The sequence below is a fragment of the Carcharhinus amblyrhynchos genome, chromosome 14 (assembly GCF_965287045.1).
Source record: "Carcharhinus amblyrhynchos chromosome 14, sCarAmb.v2.hapA, whole genome shotgun sequence".
Taxonomy (NCBI): Eukaryota; Metazoa; Chordata; class Chondrichthyes; order Carcharhiniformes; family Carcharhinidae; genus Carcharhinus; species Carcharhinus amblyrhynchos.
In genome coordinates, this window is record NC_137337.1 from 2,068,113 (window position 1) to 2,089,442 (window position 21,330).

The window sequence follows — 21,330 nt, forward strand, 5'->3', positions numbered from 1 at the left end:
GCATCAGGGTGGTAGCGAGGGATGATATTGGAGCCAAGGAGCAGAAGGTGGAATCGTTGTGGGTGGAGATTAGGAACAGCAAAGGGAGGAAGACGCTGGTGGGTGTCGTCTATAGGCCCCCCAATAATGATCTGGAGGTGGGGCAGGCTGTTAACGCGCAAGTAAGTGCGGCGTGCAGGAATGGGACGGCCGTAGTTATGGGGGATTTCAATCTGCATATTGATTGGTCGACCCGTGTTGGACGCAGTGGGTTCGAGGAGGAGTTCTTGGAATGCTGCCGGGATAGTTTCCTCGAACAGTATGTGTTGGAGCCGACGAGGGAGCGAGCTATCTTGGATCTGGTGCTATGTAATGAGGCGGGTAGAATTAGGGAACTTGTGGTGAAGGATCCTCTTGGGGAGCGTGATCATTGTATGGTGGAGTTTCTGGTGCAGATGGAGGAGGACAAAGTGGGTTTCCGGACACGCGTCCTTTGTTTGGACAGAGGGGAGTATGGTAGGATGAGAGAAGAATTGGCGAATGTGGACTGGGGGAGCGCGTTGGAAGGTAGGTCTGCTGAGGAGCAGTGGAGGATCTTTAAGGAGATCTTTCTTGGTGCTCAGCAGAAATTTATTCCAACGGTCAAAAAGGACCGTAGGAGGAGAGGTAATAAGCCGTGGATAACGAAGGAGGAGGTGAAGGAAAGTGTTAAATTAAAAGCGGAGGCGTTTAGAGTAGCTAAGAGTAGTGGGCGAGAAGAGGATTGGGAGAGGTTTAAATGTCAACAAAGATTGACAAAGAAGTTGATAAAGAAGGGTAGGAGAAACTATGAAGCTGGGCTAGCGCTTAATATAAAAAAGGATAGCAAGAGTTTTTATAAATATATAAAAAGGAAGAGGCTGGCTAGGGTGAACGTTGGTCCCTTAGAGGATGAGAAGGGGGACTTAGTGGTAGGGGATGGGGATATGGCGGAAGTCTTGAATAACTTTTTTGTTTCGGTCTTCACGGAGGAGGACGTGAATAATTTGCCGGATGTTAGAGATGGAAAGGTGGTAGGACTGGGGGGTCTCGATGACATTACTGTTACTAGAGAGATGGTGCTCGACAGACTGGAGGGGCTGATTGTGGACAAGTCGCCAGGACCGGATGGAATGCATCCGAGGGTCCTGAAAGAAATGGCGGAGGTGATAGTGGATGCCTTGGTGGTTATTTTCCAGACGTCGCTGGATTCCGGGGAAGTGCCGGAAGATTGGAAAACGGCTAATGTTACGCCGTTGTTTAAGAAGGGTGCCAGGCAAAAGGCGGGGAATTATAGGCCTGTTAGTTTAACGTCTGTTGTAGGTAAAATGTTAGAATCCGTCATCAAGGAGGAAATAGCAAGGCATCTTGAGGGGAACTGCTTGATAGAGCAGACGCAGCACGGTTTCGTTAAAGGGAAGTCGTGTCTGACAAATTTACTGGAGTTCTATGAGGATGTGTCTAGGGCGGTGGATAGAGGAGAGCCGGTGGATGTGGTCTTTCTGGATTTTCAGAAGGCGTTTGACAAGGTACCTCACAAGAGGTTATTGCAGAAGGTCAGGGGGCATGGAGTTGGGGGTAGGGTGTTAGCGTGGATAGAGGACTGGTTGTCAAATAGGATGTGGGTATGCCGGCGTTGGACTGGCGTAAACACAGTAAAAAGTCTGACAACACCAGGTTTTAGTCCAACCTATTTATTTGATAATATACTCAAATATATAAAGTATATTATCAAATAAATAGGTTGGACTAAAACCTGGTGTTGTCAGACTTTTTACTGTCAAATAGGAGGCAGAGAGTGGGGGTCAATGGGTGCTATTCGGATTGGCGGATGGTGACTAGTGGAGTGCCCCAGGGGTCGGTGCTGGGGCCTCAGCTATTTACCATTTATATAGATGACCTGGAGGAGGGAACCGAGTGTAGGGTGTCGAAATTTGCTGATGACACCAAAATTGGTGGAAAGGCAAATTGTGCGGAGGGTGGGGAGAGTCTACAGAAGGATCTAGATAGGCTGGGCAAATGGGCCAGGAAATGGCAAATGGAATTTAATGTTGGCAAGTGCGAGGTGGTCCACTTTGGTAGGAATAATGGTAGGAAGGATTATTACTTACGTGGAGAAAAACTGCAGCAGGCGACAGTGCAGAGGGACCTCGGGGTCCTTGTGCATGAGTCGCAAAAACCCAGCTTGCAGGTGCAGCAGGTGGTCAGGAAGGCTAATGGGATGCTGGCCTTCATCGCGAGGGGGATTGAATATAAAAGTAGGGAGGTCTTGCTGCGGCTGTATAGGGCATTGGTGAGGCCGCAGCTGGAGTACTGTGTGCAGTTTTGGGCGCCGCACCTGCGCAAAGATATTTTGGCCTTGGAGGGAGTGCAGAGGAGGTTTACTAGGCTGATGCCGGAGTTGAGGGGGTTGAGCTATGAGGAGAGGCTGAATAGATTACGCTTGTACTCGTTAGAGTTTAGAAGAATGAGGGGAGATCTCATTGAGACGTATAAGATGATGAATGGGATGGATAGGATAGAGGTGGAGAGACTCTTCCTGCTCAGAAAGGACAGTAGGACTAGGGGGCATAGCCTCAAGATAGAGGGGGGGCGGTTTAGAACAGAGTTGAGGAGGAACTTCTTCACTCAAAGGGTGGTGAATCTCTGGAATTCTCTGCCCGTTGAAGTGGTGGAGGCTGCCTCGCTAAATATTTTTAAGACGCGGGTTGATGGGTTTTTGATGAGACAGGGGATTAAGGGTTATGGGGAGAGGGCGGGAATGTGGAACTGAGCCACGACAGATCAGCCATGATCTTATTGAATGGCGGGGCAGGCTCGAAGGGCTAGTTGGCCTACTCCTGCTCCTATTTCTTATGTTCTTATGTTCTTATTATCAGAAATAGTCAGCATGGTTTTGTCAAGGGCAGGCCGTGCCTTACGAGCCTAGTTGAGTTCTTCGAAAATGTGACTGAACACATTGACGAAGGAAGAGCAGTGGACGTGGTGTACATGGACTTCAGCAAGGCGTTTGATAAGGTCCCCCATGCAAGACTTCTTGAGAAGGTGAGAGGGCATGGGAACCAAGGGGCTTTGGCCTTGTGGATCCAGAACTGGCTTGCCTGCAGAAGGCAGAGAGTGGTTGTGGATGGGTCTTTTTCTGCATGGAGGTCAGTCACCAGTGGAGTGCCCCAGGGATCTGTTCTAGGACCCTTGCTGTTTGTCATTTTCATAAATGACCTGGATGAGGAAGTGGAGGGATGGGTTAGTAAGTTTGCCGATGACACGAAGGTCGGTGGGGTTGTGGATGGTCTGGAAGGATGTCAGAAGTTGCAGCAGTACATAAATAGGATGCAGGACTGGCGGAGAAGTGGCAGATGGACTTCAACGTGGATAAATATGTAGTGGTCCATTTTGGCAGGACCAATGGGATGAACGAGTACACTATCAAGGGCAGGAGTCTTAGCAGTGTTGAAGAGCAGAAGGATCTTGGGGTCCGGGTCCACAGGACTCTTAAATCGGCCTCGCAGGTGGAGGATGTGGTCAAGAAGGCGTATGGTGTACTGGCTTTCATTAATCGAGGGATTGAGTTTAGGAGTCGGGAGGTAATGCTGCAACTTTATAAGACCCTTGTCAGGCCTCACTTGGAGTACTGTGCGCAGTTTTGGTCGCCTCACTGTAGGAAGGACATAGAAGCTATTGAAAGGGTACAGAGGAGATTTACAAGGATGTTGCCTGGATTGGGAGGCATGCCTTATGAAGATAGGTTGAGGGAGCTGAGACTCTTCTCCCGGGAGAGACGAAAGTTGAGAGGCGACCTGATAGAGGTTTATAAAATGTTGAGAGGAATAGATAGGGTGGATTCTCAGAGGCTATTTCCCCGGGTTGAAATGGTCGCCACGAGAGGACACAGACTTAAGGTGCGGGGAGGCAAGTACAGAAGTGATGTTAGGGGTAAGTTTTTCACTCAGAGGGTGGTGAGTGAATGGAATCGGCTGCCGTCAGTGGTGGTGGAGGCAAACTCGCTGGGGTCTTTTAAAAGACTTCTGGATGAGTATATGGGATTTAATGGGATTGGGGGTTATAGATAGGTCTATGGATTGGTAGGTATTGATGTGATCGGCGCAACTCGTGGGCCGAAGGGCCTGTTTGTGCTGTAGTGTTCTATGTTCTATGTCAAGGGGAGATGTTTGGATACACACTTGTTGGAGATGGTCATTACCTGATACTTGTGTGGTGTGAATGTTACATGTAGTGCTAATTCAGAAAATTGTCCCAGAAGTACTTGAGAAAACTCTTTCTCTTCCACATACTCAGCATGGGCATACAAGTATAATCACTGCCTGTGGTGGGAGAGCGGTGGTGAAGAGTTAAAGTTTGGAATGTGTATTGATTCACCTCCAGTGGCTATTAGTTGGCCAGAATAATCGATAAGAAGTTAAATATTTACCAGAGGGTACTGAAGTTTAAAATAAATTCTCAGTCCTTTATGTCATTGAAGGTAAAATAACATGAGTTGTTTGGAACTATGTTACATTAACAGAACAAGCACCGGCGACACTGATAATGGGATATTTTAATTAATCTGTATTCCACTTACTCCCATTTTATGAAATCCCAGTGGATCAAAGCCTTTCCCATTAATATATGTTCACGGCATTCATATTCTCATTTCCTGCTGACTGATTTCTCTAAGGCAAGAGTTACCTCACTGCCAGAGTGTAGCACAGTCACACATTCCAGTAGATTGATGGAGCCAGCCTTGCTAGTTGTACTTGTTGATGAATGCCTTGTGAAGGTGAATTATGGACAGATGTGCAGTGGGTAGGAGCAGACCCAGTGTCTTTCACTCTCTAATCTCTCCCTGTCCCTCCTCCTGAAGATGTTGCCTCCAGTGAGGTACATTTGTCTCCAGACACAATCCTGTACCTTGATCAAGCAATTTTGGGCAATAAATCAAAAACAGAAAATGTTGGAAAATCCCAACAAGCCTGACAACATCTGTGGGTGGGTGGCACGGTATTTGCGTGAGTTTCCTCCGGGTGCTCCGGTTTCCTCCAGTGCTGGTTAGGTGCATTGACCATGCTAAATTCTCTGATATCTACAATAGTGTTAATGTTTGTTAGAAATAAGAACATAAGAAATAGGAGCAGGAGTAGGCCATCTAGCCCTTCGAGCCTGCCCTGCCATTCAATAAGATCATGGCTGATCTGAAGTGGCTCAGTTCCACTTTCCCGCTTTCTCCCCATAACCCTTAATCCCCTTGCCTACCAAAAACCTATCTACCCGTGTCTTAAATATATTTAGCGAGGTAGCCTCCACCACTTCGACGGGCAGAGAATTCCAGTGATTCACCACCCTTTGAGTGAAGAAGTTCCTCCTCAACTCTGTTCTAAACTGCACCCCCCCCCTTATCTTGAGGCTGTGCCCTCTAGTCCTGCTGTCCTTTCTGAGCAGGAAGAACCTCTCCACCTCTACCCTATCCATCCCTTTCATCATCTTATATGTCTCAATAAGATCCCCCCTCATCCTTCTAAACTCTAACGAGTACAAGCCCAGTCTATTCAGCCTCTCCTCATAGCTCAACCCCCTCAACTCCGGTATCAGCCTAGTGTACCTCCTCTGCACTCCCTCCAAGGCCAAAATATCCTTGCGCAAGTGCGGCGACCAAAACTGCACACAGTACTCCAGCTGCGGCCTCACCAGTGCCCTGTACAGTTGCAGCAAGACCTCCCTACTTTTATATTCAATCCCCCTCGCTATGAAGGCCAGCACCCCATTTGCCTTCCTGACCACCTGCTGCACCTGTAGGCTGGGTTTTTGCGACTCATGCACAAGGACCCCGAGGTCCCTCTGCACCGTAGCATGCTGCAGCTTTTCGCCCTGTAAGTAGTAGTCCTTCCTACTATTATTCCTACCAAAGTGGATAACCTCACACTTGCCAACATTGTATTCCATCTGCCAGGTCCTCGCCCACTCGCTCAGCCTATCTAGATCCCTCTGCAGACTTTCCACACCCTCCGCACAATTTGCTGTTCCACTTATCTTTGTGTCATCAGCAAATTTCGACACCATACACTCGGCTCCCTCCTCCAGATCATCTATATAAATGGTAAATAGCTGAGGCCCCAGCACCGACCCCTGGGGCACTCCACTAGTCACCAACCGCCAATCCGAATAGCACCCATTGACACCCACTCTCTGCCTCCTATTTGACAGCCAATCCCCTATCCACGCTAACACCTTACCCCCAACTCCATGCCCCCTAACCTTCAGTAACAACCTTTTGTGCGGCACCTTATCAAACGCCTTGTGAAAATCGAGAAACACCACATCCACCGGTTCCCCTGTATCCACCGCACTAGACACATCCTCATAGAATTCCAATAAATTCGTCAGACACGACTTCCCCTTAACGAATCCGTGCTGCGTCTGCTCTATTAAACAATTCTTCTCAAGATGCCTTGCTATTTCCTCTTTGATGATGGATTCAAGCATTTTTCCTATAACAGACGTTAAACTAACTGGCCTATAATTCCCTGCCTTTTGCCTGCTACCCTTTTTAAACAGCGGCGTAACATTAGCCGTTTTCCAATCTTCTGGCACTTCCCCGGAATCCAGCGAGGTTTGGAAAATAATCACTAAGGCATCCACTATCACCTCTGCTATTTCCTTTAGAACCCTAGGATGCATTCCATCCGGTCCTGGGGACTTGTCCACCATCAATCCCTCTAGTCTGTCGAGCACTGCCTCTCTAGTAACAATGATCTCATTCAGGCCCTCCACTCCTATCATCTTTCCATTGTTAACACCCAGCAAACTATTCGCGTCCTCCTCCGTGAAGACCGAAGCAAAAAAGTTATTCAAGGCCTCAGCCATTTCCTCATCCTCCACCACTAAATCCCCCTCTCAGTTTTGGAGACATTATTTGAAATAATTGTGGAAATTAGTGGCTGGAATTCAGATTTTGTGTAAAAGCTTTTAAGACAAAGGAAACCAGAAGGAAGAGGCATAAAGTGAAAATGAAGCCTGGATAGAAGCAGTGAGAGAAAGCATAGTTTAAAAGGAGATTTGAAATTGTGACTTTTAAAAGTGGAATTTGAAGTTGCTTGTTTGGAAGTCGGAGTTCAGACAGACAAGGTGGCTCACAGTATAACAATCATCTGGGGGATTCTGAGGAGAAACCGACAGACACTAATTTGGGTTCAAAGTGGAGAGTGTATTTGACCACAGCAAGCCTGTATGTTTAAAGAGACTTTGTGTTACTGTGTGTTAATTTGTGTTATGACGTGGCACAGTGGCACAATGGTTAGCTCTGCTGCCTTACAGCGCCAGGGACCCAGGTTTGATTCCCGGCTTGGGTCAGTGTGGAGTTTGCACATTCTCCCCGTCTCTGTGTAGGTTTCTTCCGGGTGCTCCGGTTTCCTCCCACAGTCTGAAAGACATGTTGGTTAGGTGTATTGACCCAATCAGGCGTCAGTGTGGTGACTAGGAGAATTTCACTGCAACTTTGTTGCAGTGTTAATGTAAGCCTTACTTGTGACTAATAAATAAACTTTAACTTTAAAGATCATTATAGCTAAAGATATACTTTGTAATCTGTGTTAATCTTAGAATCTGTGTGCAACTGCTAAAATAGGGTGGAGTAGCAAAGTATTGTATCAAAATCCAATTGTTTCATGCTTAATAAATGTTTTTTTCTTTTAAACTAATTTGCAGTCCTGCAACTCTGTTGCAGTCCTGCAACTCTGTTCCTCCACATTTTATTCAAAAAAAATTATGGTCTTTTGAATCAGAGTTGCATTCTGAGATCTTCGTGTCCTTTTATAAATCTAACTGGGATGTAACAGAATATTATAGAAGTTTCAGACAGAATAAGACATGGGAGCAGGAGTGGACCACATTGCCCATTGAGCCTTCTCCATATTCAATATGATCATGGTTGATTATGAGTTTATTATGAGATTATAATCTGTTATTCCAGTCTTAAATATATTCAACAATGGAGCATCCACAACCCTCTGGGATAGAGAATTCCAAAGATTCACAAACCTCGAGTTAAGAAAGTTCTCCCTGTCTCAGCCCTAAATGATTGGCCCCTTATCCTGAGACTGTGCATCCCCTCCATAGACCCAATTTACTCAGTCCCTTCTCATTGGACACCCCCTCATCCCAGGGACCAATCTAGTGAAGCTTTGCAATACTGTCTCCAATTCAAGTACGTCCTTTCTTAAGTATGGAGATCAAATTGCACAGTGTTTACATATGGTTTCACCCAAAGACATTACAAAGGGCAGATTTTATCCAAGAATCCTAAGGGAAATAAGGATGGAAATCCGATCCCCATAACTCCACTCTTTTAGCACGGCCAATCCGCCTAATTGGCACATCTTTGGACTGTGGGAGGAAACCTGAGCATCTGAAAGAAACCTGCAATCACCCGAGGCTGGAATTGAATCTGAATCCCTGGCGCTGTGATCAGCAGTGCTAACTACTGTCCTAAAGACATATGGGATCCTGGTTTATGAATAGGGACATAGGGTGGCATTGTGGTTAGCACTACTGCCTCACAGCACCAGGGATCCGGGTTTGATTCCTGGCTTGGGTTCCTGTCTGTGGGGAGTCTGACAGTGACCCAGTGATCATGAGGGGTCTGCACAAACTTGTTAGAGACAAACTATCCGCATTGGTGGAAAGATCCAGAATCAAAGATTTAAGGTGATTGGAGACATGAGGACAGACCATTTGATGTAACAATTGTTCAAATCAGGAATGCACTAAATTGTCCAGCTGTGGAGAAAAAGTGGGGGAGTAGGACTTGCTGAATATCTCTTGCAGAGAATCAGCATGGATACAATGGGCTGAATGGCCTGTCTCTATGCTGTAATTGTTCCAAGATTCTGAGATATTTCTACTTGTGAAACATGAAACCAGAAACAGGCTGATGAAATAAGACTATTAAACCTAATGGGGAATTCAAGAGAAACCTCTTTACCCAGAGAGTGGTGAGAATGTGGAGCCACACAGGATGGTTAAGGTGGACAGTATTGATACATTTAAGAGGAAGCTGGATAAACACGAGGGAAAAAGGAATAGAAATAACGTAGATAGGGTGAGATGAAAGAGGGTGGGAGGACGGTCGAGTGGATAAACACTGGCATAGACCTTTGGGCCGAATGGCCTGTTTCTGTGCTATAAGTGAATTAAAAATGAGTGTTCAAAGGAAATGAAAAGGAATATATGTTGATTGCCCCTCTGTCCTGTGTCTGGCTTCACACAGAGAAGGGGATGAATCTTTAATTCCTGGAGACTTCAAGACAACCCAGGAGCATTGGGAACCTGAGTGTGTGGCATGGATAACTCTGGGTGTTTGAAGGAAATGAAAGGCCTGTAATCACCCTGTGCAGGCTCACAGGTATAGAGCCTAGAGCAAATGGGCAATCCCAGACTTAATAAGATTGTTCCAACGTATTCATTATGGTCTTAAACATATTTACAGCATGATCTGAAGAGCTTGCCAACAGATTGACATGCTCCAACTAGATCTGACAGGCTGCTTATTTTAAAACTGATACAGCCCAGATTGTTAGCAAGAGATCACCATTTCTACTCATGCAAGTCCACACCAGGGATTAATCTACATTGTGATTGTTACAGTAAAGTTTCACCATTTGCAGAAGTTACATTCCCACAAGTTCTTGCAAATGGTGAAGATATTTTGTAATGAGAGTGAATTAGATCTGTCTATCTTAGAAAAGATACCAGCTGATCCTTTTGCTGCTACACACTACTCACTCTGCCATCCACTTCCCTTCTCCTGATCCTCCTTATTTATTTTCTTGTTTGCTTTTTCATGGCAGAAGCCTGAAAGCAAAAAGCCTGGAGGCGATTCCTATCATTCCACTGTTAAAAGCAGAGGAATCAGAAAGCGAGCCTCTCCCCAGGACCAGTCTGGAGGCAGCTCACCCGGTACCTGTCATCCCGGTATTTAACCCCCTTGCAGGGTCCCCGATCATTCAGCAATCTCCATGAAGCCTCACTCTCTCTTTAATCAGTGTTGTCTTCTCCACCTCATGCCCCTCACTACTCCCCCTCCCCCACCAATCCTGCCCCTCCTCACCCCCACCCCCGGCTCGCTATTTGTTGTTCTGTTGCTGATTGTTGATGTGCAAATGACAATCAAGAGGTTTGAAGAAGTTCCTGCTGCTCTGTCCCCCTCTCCCTCTCCTTCACTCCTCTCTCTCTCTCACTCCCTCTATCTGGCTGTCTGGATGAGGGCGAGAATCTGCCACAACAGCAGGGACATTTATTGGTTATTCGAGCAAGAGCTGAGAACAACCAAGGAGATAGATTTGAACAAGTGGCAGAAACATGCCTTTTTAACTAACTGGTTCTCCTTTATAAAAACATCTCTATATAAACGTGTACACAGTCACAGCAAGCCTATGGCTGGAATTTTACTGGCATGCCTGCCCTGGAATCAGGTGGGTGCGACATTGTCCATTGGGGGGGGGGGAGTAAAATTTCGGCATTCATCTTCCTTTATCCTGTGTCAGTGTCACACACACACACACACACACACACGCACATATGTGCAGAAAGAACTAGCTTGTTAAAAGAACTCAGTGTTTGCTGAAATTGTGTATAGGTGAAGATTTGGGGCCACAGTGGGTGATTGTGTGTACAAGGGTTTTAGTGCAGATTAACTAAGAAAGAAAAAGTTGCAAAAGATGGGACTTTAATTACTGCTGCTAATGCTGCGGTTCATTAATTTAAGAGTACTCACGGGAACATATAGGTTTTTCGTCCACTAATTCTAGCAGTAATCTCCCAGCCAATCACTTAGTTTAATGAGCATCAGGAAATGGTCATATTACCTTGGACTGTGTGCTTTATCCCTAGCACTATGTAACTGCACTGAAGCACTGCAGACTGCACAATGACTCACATATATCATCCGAAAAGAATTATACTCTAATGGAAATATTGAAATGTTTGTAATGTTCTCATTGTTGAACAGAAGCACCTCAGAGCACATCTGGATCTCTGGAGAAAATGTGACCATCATTGCACTTTACTGTTAAACAATTTGAAATGTTTTGTAAAGTGGCCTTTGGATTTTATATGAATAAAGTATATTTTTGCAAAAAAAAGGTCATGTTATTACCCCAGAGCAATCCAACTTTTCAACTCATAGAGAAACAAAGATGTTATTTCAGAAATCAAGGCTAGTGCACAAGATTCACAAAAAGAGGCGAGAGTTATAACTCTGTCAGAAAACAAAAACTTTCACTGCATCTGCCACCTGCATGATAAAAATAACTGCCACAAAGTTACCACATTCCCCTTGCTTTGTCCTGTGACATTAAGAGAAGAATGTGTATTGATTGACCTACATTGGAAATGTGGATGAAATACCAATGAAATTCAGCATGTCAGAAAACAGTAACAAGGTAATGGGTTCACAGTGGCTGGAGGTTGGCAGAAGATTCACACTGATGCTGGTATTCAAATGCAAAACTCTTCCCAAAGGAGAAATTTCAACAAGGCATTGCCATCCATGTTCACCAGAGAGGCTGGATGGATGAAGGTGATTGCAAGAATTGAATCAAACAAGTGTGGGATTTGAGACCAGGTGGACTGGGCAAATAAAAGTGCCTGGGATAGGTTCAAATCTCAGCATGTTGATAATGTAGTGTTGATATGAGATCAATCAACACTAATATAGCAGTCATTCCCAGTGATTTTATGTGTTGATGTGTGTGTAAACAAACCTTTCAAAGACAGTGTCCAAGGATTGAACAATTGAAATGTTGGAAGATGAGAAAGCGTTTACAGAAAGTGGAAATAATGCAATTGGCCTCATAAACAACATTGTCTCAATGGGTCACAGACACGTGAAATTAACTTGATCCAATATTGGCACAAAATCATGTGGAACATTGAATATACCCAACAGTACCAGGCACAGTTACCTGTGGAAGTTATAACAAAGCTACCGGTGTTACTGATTATGATGATAAGAAAGATTCATACGCTGTTATGGAACCAGGGAGATAAGAACATAATAAGAACATAAGAACATAAGAAATAGGAGCAGGAGTAGGCCATCTAGCCCTTCGAGCCTGCCCCGCCATTCAATAAGATCATGGCTGATCTGTTGTGGCTCAGTTCCACTTTCCCGCCCTCTCCCCATAACCCTTAATCCCCTCTGTTATCAAGAACCCATCAACCCGCTTCTTAAAAATATTTAGCGAGGCAGCCTCCACCACTTCAACGGGCAGAGAATTCCAGAGATTCACCACCCTTTGAGTGAAGAAGTTCCTCCTCAACTCCGTTCTAAACCGCCTCCCCTTTATCTTGAGGCTGTGCCCCCTAGTCCTACTGTCTTTTTTGAGCGGGAAGAGTCTCTCCACCTCTATCCTATCCATCCCATTCATCATCTTATACGTCTCAATGAGATCTCCCCTCATTCTTCTAAACTCTAACGAGTACAAGCCTAGTTTATTCAGCCTCTCCTCATAGCTCAATCCCCTCAACTCCGGTATCAGCCTAGTAAACCTCCTCTGCACTCCTGGTTGAGTGGTTTTGAAGGATTGCAATGTGTTGTTGTTATGGTATATACTTTTACAATGTTTGTAATGTTATAGAATAATTAAATGCTAAACAATTAATGCAAATTGTTCTAATATTGCTGGTTTTATTTTATTCCATTGCGACAATCAAGAACACATGCCAACCCCTAAAATATATTACCTGTGTTAAAGTTAACCTCATTACCTTTAGCCTAAAAAATTGGTCTTAAAAAGTACTTGCAATTCGTCCAAGCTCTTATTCTGCTGTGGTGTTAATACCAGTGTATTAACTGGTATTAATACACGGGACATCATCTTAAATCTAAACAGGCCAATCAGGAATTAAATCAGGGTTCAGTTTTCCTCACAATGGAAATGTGGAACTCTGTCTGCCAAAAGACTGTTGAGACTGAGAGTCAAGACAATGATCTCTACTTTTGTTGAAAGATACCCATAGCAATGGAGCTAAGGTGGGTAAATGGAGATGAAGTATAGATCAGCCTCACTGAATGATAGAGCAGGCTTGAGGGAGCAAATGGCTGTTCCTGTGCCTAATGTTGCTGCTAAGAAGGTTACCTGCAGATATTTGCTCACTTGTTTTGGAAATCAGCCTAAAACTGAGACGAGAATGGTATCCATGAATGGCTTTAACTGCTCACCTTTTCTGATTATCCCCTGAATATCAGAAAGGAAATACTGCAGTAAGTTTCAGAGTTGGGTTATTATCTTGTACAATTTTCAGCACAATGGTGGGCCTCCATGTGGCCCATCTGGGTTTTGGGTGGAGCCCATCAGACTTCTTGTTGATCATTCTCCATGCACAGAGTTGCTACATTCCACAGATCTCCAACCATAGTGTTTTCCTACCAATGTGACTGAAGTGATACATACTTAAAGCAAAGGCAAATGAAGTGAGATGCATGCTGATTTCACAACATTGTACAAAATATAAATATTTCTTTAGGTTTCATTATTTGAAATTGATGATAGTTTTATTAATCTATAAATGATCACTCACTTGATGAAGGAGGAGTGCTCTGAAAGCTCATGCTACCAAGTAAAGTTGTCGGACTTTAACCTAGCGTTGTGAGACTTCTTACTATAAATGAATAAGCTTTTTCTATAACTATTCTGTGTATTAAATGTGTTTAATCTTATTCAGAATGTCACGGTTGGTGAACAAGCCCGATTTCAATCTTGTGGCCCACTGGGATGAAGGAGGTCCACTCATGCAGCCACTCACTAGCCTACGTTGCCCACCACTGGCCCAGCACGAATGGTTGAATATCCCAAGCAGCAGCAGTCTTGGCTGATCTCCCTTTCACCAACCCAGTAGTCCTGAGGCTAACTATGACATTTAGCTTCTGATCTTGCTGCCACTTGTCTGCTGGCAAACAACACACACATGGAATCGGACCTGTATAAGGAAATTGACACAGAATCATACAGCAGAGAAGGAAACCCCTCTGCCCATCATGAAAGAACTATTGAGAGACACAGGACAAACAAGTAACTTTGAAGCTCTCCAGCTCTGTGAGTTTTTCTCACAAAATCCATTCAGCCCATCAAGCCTGTACTGACTCTCTGATAGAGTACCTGACTCAAGCCCTCTCCCCATGCTATCCCCATAAGCCCACACATTTACCTGTAGCTAATCAATCTAACCTGCACATCTTTGGAGTGTGGGAGGAAACTGGAGCATCCAGATGTGGGGAGAACGAGGAAACTCCATACAGAAGTGACCCAAGGTGGGAATTGAACCGGGGTCCCTGGCGCTGTGAAGAAGCAGTGCCTGAGTCTGTTAGAGATTGATCATTGTGATTAGTCAATAACTCAGTTATTGATGAATTGTGGAATTATCAGGATGATAGAACATGAATTGGATGGACCTTGGTCTTTGGTTGCTTAACAATTTCTTTGTTCCCTGTGGATTTAAAAAATAGCAGCAGGCCAACTAACACAGAAAAACTGAAGAATAATTATGGTTTGATGTGATCTATAGCTTTGTATTATTGTGCAGAAAATAAACATTACTTCCTGTCTGAAGTGCCATCTCTCACACTGGTAATCACACTTTATGTACTATTTCTGGTCTGTGTGGTCACTATCTGTGACAATACTGGGCAGACCAAGCCCCACGAGTAACGGTCATTTGGCAGAGGCTGACTCTGCTCTGAGAATGAGGACTGGAATATGGGAATCTGTATTTCCAGGCTTTATGTTGGAATTTATTTTTTGAGGAGATACTGTTGGACATTTAGTGAATGACATCGCTTGAGCACTAGTAACTATTTCTAAGCATCTTGAATGAAGTGTTGAATGGAATGGCTGATGGGGATAAGTCTGTGAGTGATAAATATGGGAATCTGGTGACTAACTTCTTCCAGTATGACCAGGGTAAGTCTGTCTCTGTCTCACCATAACCTTACAGTGAGGAGATCCTGTTTGTGTCTGAATGTGTGTGTGTCTGAATGTGTGTGTGTGCGTGTGCGTGTGCGTGTGTGCGCGCTCATGGCTGTTCCTGTAGGCAGTTAGGAGAAACCTGACAAATTTGTAATTACAATTCTGAATTGTAGCAATTCAGATCCCTCATTGAACTCGCTGAATCATAATTTTAAGCTCTTTGTAGACTGGCGGCAATGCTGCACTGACGTTGGATCATTTGTAATGAGTCTTTGTGCACCTTTTGACATAATCATCGAGGCTGAATTCTGTTCAAGAATCAGGTCAGAAAAGAGATTAAAATATCAATCTCTATAAATAACCTACAGTTATCACCTTGAGAACACCATTGGTGGGTTGCATGTGAGTGCAGGTGTGTTGACTGAGTGAATGTGTGAATAAATGTGTGCGTGAGAGTGTGTGTGTGTAGAAGTGTGTGTGTATGTGTGTGTGTATATGTGTGTGTGTATGTGTATGTGTGTCTCCAAACTCAGACAGGGTCAGTCACTTGTTGTTCTTGCAAAGAGCTCATTGTGGTGTAAGAATCAGTTCTGTTTTCATAACTCTGCATATGTTTTATATTGCAGCTGAATATGAACAGGTTCAGAATCGGACTTTCACAAACTGGGTTAATGCACAGCTGGCAAAGGTAAGAAAGAAAAGATTGCAGCCTGTGTTTAGCACGTATCTGTAGCATCTTTCACAACCTCGGGATGTTCCAAAGCAATTTATAGCCAATGTGTAATCTCCATTGCAATATAGGAATCATGGTAGCAGGTTTGCAAACAGTAAGATCTAGTGCAGAAGCAGAGGGACTTAGGTGGAATGTACATAAATCATTGAAGATGGCAGGACAGTTTGAGAGAGCAGTCAATAAAGCATACAGTATCCTGGATTTTATTAATAGGGGTCTACATACAAGATAAGGAGGTTATGTTGAACCTGTTAAAGACACAATTCGGTCTCAGCTAGAGAAATGCATACAGTTCTGGGTGAACAGGAGAAACTGTTCCCACTCATTAAAGGATCAAGAGCAAGAGGTACAGATTTAAAGTCATTAGTTAAAGTGAAATGAGGCAATTTTTTTCACACAGCAAGTGGTTAGGGTTTGGAATGCACTTCCTGAGTGTGATGGAAGCAGATTCCATTGAAGCATTCAACAAGGAATGAGACTGCTATCTGAAAAGGAAGAATATGGAGGGTTACAGGGAGATGCCGGAGGAATGGCACTGGGTGAATTGCTCATTCGGAGAGCTGCTGCAGACACAAGGGACAAATGGCCCCTTTTTGCATTGTAACAATTCTGTGATTCTGTGATCTCACAAACAGTAATGCAACAACGTCCAAGTCATTCACCTCAGTGCCATTGGTGGACTGATTAATACTGGCCTCAGATACCATAGAGAAATGCAAATTACTGCGGATGCTGGAACCTGAAACCAAAAGAGAAAATACTGGAAAATACTGGAAAAGGTTTGTCAAAGCTTTGACAGAGGGTTGTCTGGACCTGAAACATCAGCTCTTTTCTCTCTTTACAAATGCTGCCAGACTTGCTGAAATTTTCCAGCATTTTCTCTTTTGATGCCAGGGAGAACTGCTCTGCTTTTCTTCCAAATAGTGCAACCTTTTACATTCATCAGAACTGTTTAATATCTCACCAGAATGATATAGAATATGTATGGTATAGAATTGCAGGCGTAATGGGGAGGGATGCAAGAGAGGAGGAGGCATTGCATTATTGCCAAAAGGGACTATCACTCCAATAATGAGGGAGGATGTCTTGGAAGGCTCTTCAAATGAGACCATATGGGGGGAGCTTAGAAATCAAAAAGGGGCGATCACTTTGCTGGGATTATACAGTCCTCCCAACAGTCAGAGGGAGACAGAGAAGCAGATATGTAGGCAATCACAGAGAGGTGTGAGAGGAAAAGGGTTATAGTAGTAAGGAATTTCAACTTCGTTAGTATTAACTGGAAAAGATTGGATGGAATTTTTAAGATGTATCCAGGAGAGCTTTTTGTGCCAGTACGTAAGTAGTTCTGCCAGGGATGGGCAGTGCTAGGCCTAATGCCAGGGATGAAGCTGGGCAAGTGGTCAAAATGTCAGTGGGCGAACATGTTGGGGATAGTGACCATGACTTTGTTTCAAAGTCATTATGGAAAAGGAAGAAATATTAAATGTTTTAGTGGGCATAAAGGTGTACAAATACCCAGGGCCTGAATGAGATGTATCCCAGGCTGCTTTGGAAGGCAAGGGAGGAGATTGCAAGAGCCCTGATGGAGCTATTTAAATTCCACTGGCCACAGGTGGTGCTGGATGACTGGAGGATAGCGAACACAGTAGCTTTATTCAAGAAGGGCAGCAGGGATAAGAGTCATAGAGGTTTACAGCATGGAAACAGGCCCTTCAGCCCAACTTGTCCATGCCATCCTTTTTTTTAAACCCTTAACTAATCCCAATTGCCCACATTTGGCCCATATCCCTCTATACCCATCGTACCCTTGTAACTATCTAAATGCTTTTTAAAAGACAAAATCGTACCCGCCTCTACTACTACTTCTGGCAGCTTGTTCCAGACACTCACCATCCTCTGTGTGAAAAAATTGCCCCTCTGGACACTTCTGTTTCTCTCCTCTCACCTTAGACCTATGCCCTCTAGTTTTAGACTCCCCTACCTTTACATAAGAACATAAGAAATAGGAGCAGGAGTAGGCCATCTAGCCCTTCGAGCCTGCCCCGCCATTCAATAAGATCATGGCTGATCTGAAGTGGCTCAGTTCCACTTTCCCGCTTTCTCCCCATAACCCTTAATCCCCTTGCCTACCAAAAGCCTATCCACCCGTGTCTTAAATATATTTAGCGAGATAGCCTCCACCACTTCAACGGGCAGAGAATTCCAGAGATTCACCACCCTTTGAGTGAAGAGGTTCCTCCTCAACTCTGTTCTAAACTGCCCCCCCTTTATCTTGAGGCTGTGCCCCCTAGTCCTACTATCCTTTCTGAGTGGGAAGAGTCTCTCCGCCTCTATCCTATCCATCCCATTCATCATCTTATACGTCTCAATGAGATCTCCCCTCATTCTTCTAAACTCTAATGAGTACAAGCCTAATTTATTCAGCCTCTCCTCATAGCTCAACCCCCTCAACTCCGGCATCAGCCTAGTAAACCTCCTCTGCACTCCCTCCAAGGCCAAAATATCCTTGCGTAAGTACGGCGCCCAAAACTGCATACAGTACTCCAGCTGCGGCCTCACCAATGCCCTATACAGCCGCAGCAAGACCTCCCTACTTTTATATTCAATCCCCCTCGCGATGAAGGCCAGCATCCCATTCGCCTTCCTGACCACCTGCTGCACCTGCAAGCTGGGTTTTTGCGACTCATGCACAAGGACCCCGAGGTCCCTCTGCACCGTCGCCTGCTGCAGTTTTTCTCCACGTAAGTAATAATCCTTCCTACCATTATTCCTACCAAAGTGGACCACCTCGCACTTGCCAACATTAAATTCCATTTGCCATTTCCTGGCCCATTTGCCCAGCCTATCTAGATCCTTCTGTAGACTCTCCCCACCCTCCGCACAATTTGCCTTTCCACCAATTTTGGTGTCATCAGCAAATTTCGACACCCTACACTCTGTTCCCTCCTCCAGATCATCTATATAAATGGTAAATAGCTGAGGCCCCAGCACCGAACCCTGGGGCACTCCACAAGTCACCATCCGCCAATCCGAATAGCACCCATTGACCCCCACTCTCTGCCTCCTATTTGCCTCCTATTTGAAGGTGGCAGCACAGGTAGATGGGGTGAAAAATACAGACGGAATGCTTGCCTTCATTAGCCAGGGTATAGAATATAGGAGCAGGGAGGTCTTGGTATAACTTTATAAAACATTGGTTAGGCCACAGATGGAATAGTGTGTGCAGTTCTGGTCGCCACACTATCAGAAGGGTGTGATTGCACTGGAAAGGGTGCAGAGGACATTCACCAGGATGCTGCATTGGATGGAAAGTTTCAGCTATGAGGAGAGACTGGATAGGATGGGTTTGTTTTCCCTGGAGCAGAGGAGGCTGAGGGGGGATCTGATAGAGATGGACAAAATTATGAGAGGCATATACAGGGTAGATTGTAAGAATCTTTTCCCCATGGCAAAGATGTCTAAGACCAGAGGGCATAGGTTCAAGGTGAGGAGTAAGTGGTTTAAAGGGGATCTGTGGAAAGATGTTTTCACCCAGAGGGTGGTGGGAATGTGGAACTTGCTGCCTGAGAAGGTGACGGTGGCAGCTACTTTCACAACATTTAAGAAGCATCTGGACAAATAATTAAATTGCCAAGTAGACAAAGGAGGAAATGTTGGTAAATGGATTAGCACAAATTGGTATTTGGTGGTCAGCTTAGACATGGTGGGCCAAAGGGCCTGTTTCTCTGCTGTATGACTCTGTGACTCTAAAAATATCAGTTTAGATTACATGCTTCAGAGTGGTATTTAATCCCACAAACCATCTGATTCAGAGACAAGAGATCTACACATTGAATCCCAAGTGACATGTGGAAGGGAACAGGTTAACCTCAATTTGTGAATCAGAGTAACATTCCTGTTTTTGTATCCTGATAGCACAAGACTCCATCTGTTGTCCAAGACTTGTTCCAGGATCTTCGGGATGGACATAGGATCTTGGATTTACTGGAAGTTCTCTCAGGACAGCAGATGGTGAGAAAGAAACTGAGTGATATCCTGCTGCAACTAAAAAACAAGAATGAGAATTTTAAAATCCAGATCAAGAGAGCCAGTGTTAGTCAGTGAGCTCTGGGAGGTGGGGACGGGATTCTCTGTGAGTTAAGATGAGGGGAGCAGATTTTTGGTTGACCTCATGTTTATGGTGGGTAGAATTTGGGAGACCGGGCAGCAGAGCATGGGAATAGGCCAGTCTACAAATAACAAAGGTGTTCTGATGTTTTCAGTGGCAGATTAGCTGAGACTGGAGGAAAGTTGGGTTATGTTACAAAGGTTGCAGTAGGCGCAAGCTGAGATGAGATAACCCTGAGACAAGTTAGGAAACTCATCTCGGGATCAAATCTAACGCCAAGGTTGTGAACAGAAGGCTTCATCTCAAACTGTTATCATGGAGAGGGAGTGGAGACAGTAGCTAGGGAGTGGAGTTTGGAGCGGTGACTGAAAGCAATGGCTTCGGCCCTCCTAATATTTCACTGGAAGAAATTTCTGCTTATCCAGTCCTGGGTGTTGGTTAATTTAACAACAGTGTAGGGGTTGAGGGAGATGGTAGTGAGGAAGAACTGGAATTTGTTAGTATGCTTGGAAACTAACTCTATGCTTCGGGATGATGTCACCTGAGGGTAGATGGATAATAGGAGGGATCAAGGATAGATCCTTGGGGAACAGAGCTCACGGTGCCAGAGTGGGAAGAGAATCCTTGAAAGTGATATGTTGGTTAGGATGAGGTTGGTAAGAATGATCCCAATCCCTCCCCACACTCCCACCCCCCACCCCCACAACAAGCGGTGAGGAGCTGGGGGCAGCTGGAGGGGGATGATATGGTCAACCTTGTCAAACTGTACAGACTATGAGGAGGGTAAGGGTGAGAACTTGCCTTTGTCAGAGAGCCACAGGATGGGATTAGTGAATTTGGCAAGGGCAAAACTCGATTGGAGGGATGGTGAGGTGAGGTGTTGGAGAAGATGGTAATCGATTTAAGATACACTGTGAAAGTGGAAAATCTGATGTGAAAGTTGGGATTGTTCAGGTCAGTGAGTGAGCAAATGATGGAGGTGCTGTGAGGTGAGAGAGGTAACGTGACTTTGATTTGTGTCTGTTTAGGAGCGTGAGAGAGGACATTCTGATCCTGCTCGCTACAGGTCCAACATCGAAACTGCCCTGAAGTTTTTAAGGAAGAAATCGGTCAGTTATTTCATTTTTTTTTGTGTGGTACACTAGGATGTCTGGTTTTTGCTGGAACTACAGTAGAGTTATTCAGTAACCATTACTCGCTTTGATATTTCAGATAAAGTTGGTGAATATTAATGTCCCGGACATTGTGGAGGGGAAGCCCAGAATCATCCTGGGCTTGATCTGGTCCATTATATTACATTTCCACGTAGGTATTTTACTTAATCCTTGTGGGCTAAGGATGTTGGCACCATCTGTAAATGGACCACCCGCTGTAGCTGGCTTGGGTTTCTAATTCTGCCTGACATATTCCTGAACCATTCACCATGTGACTCGGATTACCAGTTCTGCCTGGACATTCTCCTCCATTTAATCACATGGTATTTTATCTCCTGCAGCGTCACACCCATGCTGCCTTCCAATGGGAATGATGCGTTC

At 44.8% G+C, this 21,330-nt stretch overlaps 1 protein-coding gene across 6 annotated transcripts in view; it reads left to right on the top strand.

The window, feature by feature from the left end:
* The window catches only part of LOC145352383 (nesprin-2-like), a 243,402-nt gene that overhangs the window by 15,997 nt on the left and 206,075 nt on the right, over positions 1–21,330 (top strand). For 5 of the 6 annotated variants that reach the window (XM_080202157.1, XM_080202160.1, XM_080202159.1 and 2 more), the window contains 4 exons: positions 15,581–15,642; positions 19,603–19,698; positions 20,824–20,904; positions 21,008–21,100. In XM_080202157.1, coding sequence (XP_080058283.1) covers positions 15,581–15,642; positions 19,603–19,698; positions 20,824–20,904; positions 21,008–21,100 — 332 coding nt within the window. The remainder of the gene's footprint in view (positions 1–15,580; positions 15,643–19,602; positions 19,699–20,823; positions 20,905–21,007; positions 21,101–21,330) is intronic. The other variant, XM_080202162.1, reaches the window with a different exon arrangement.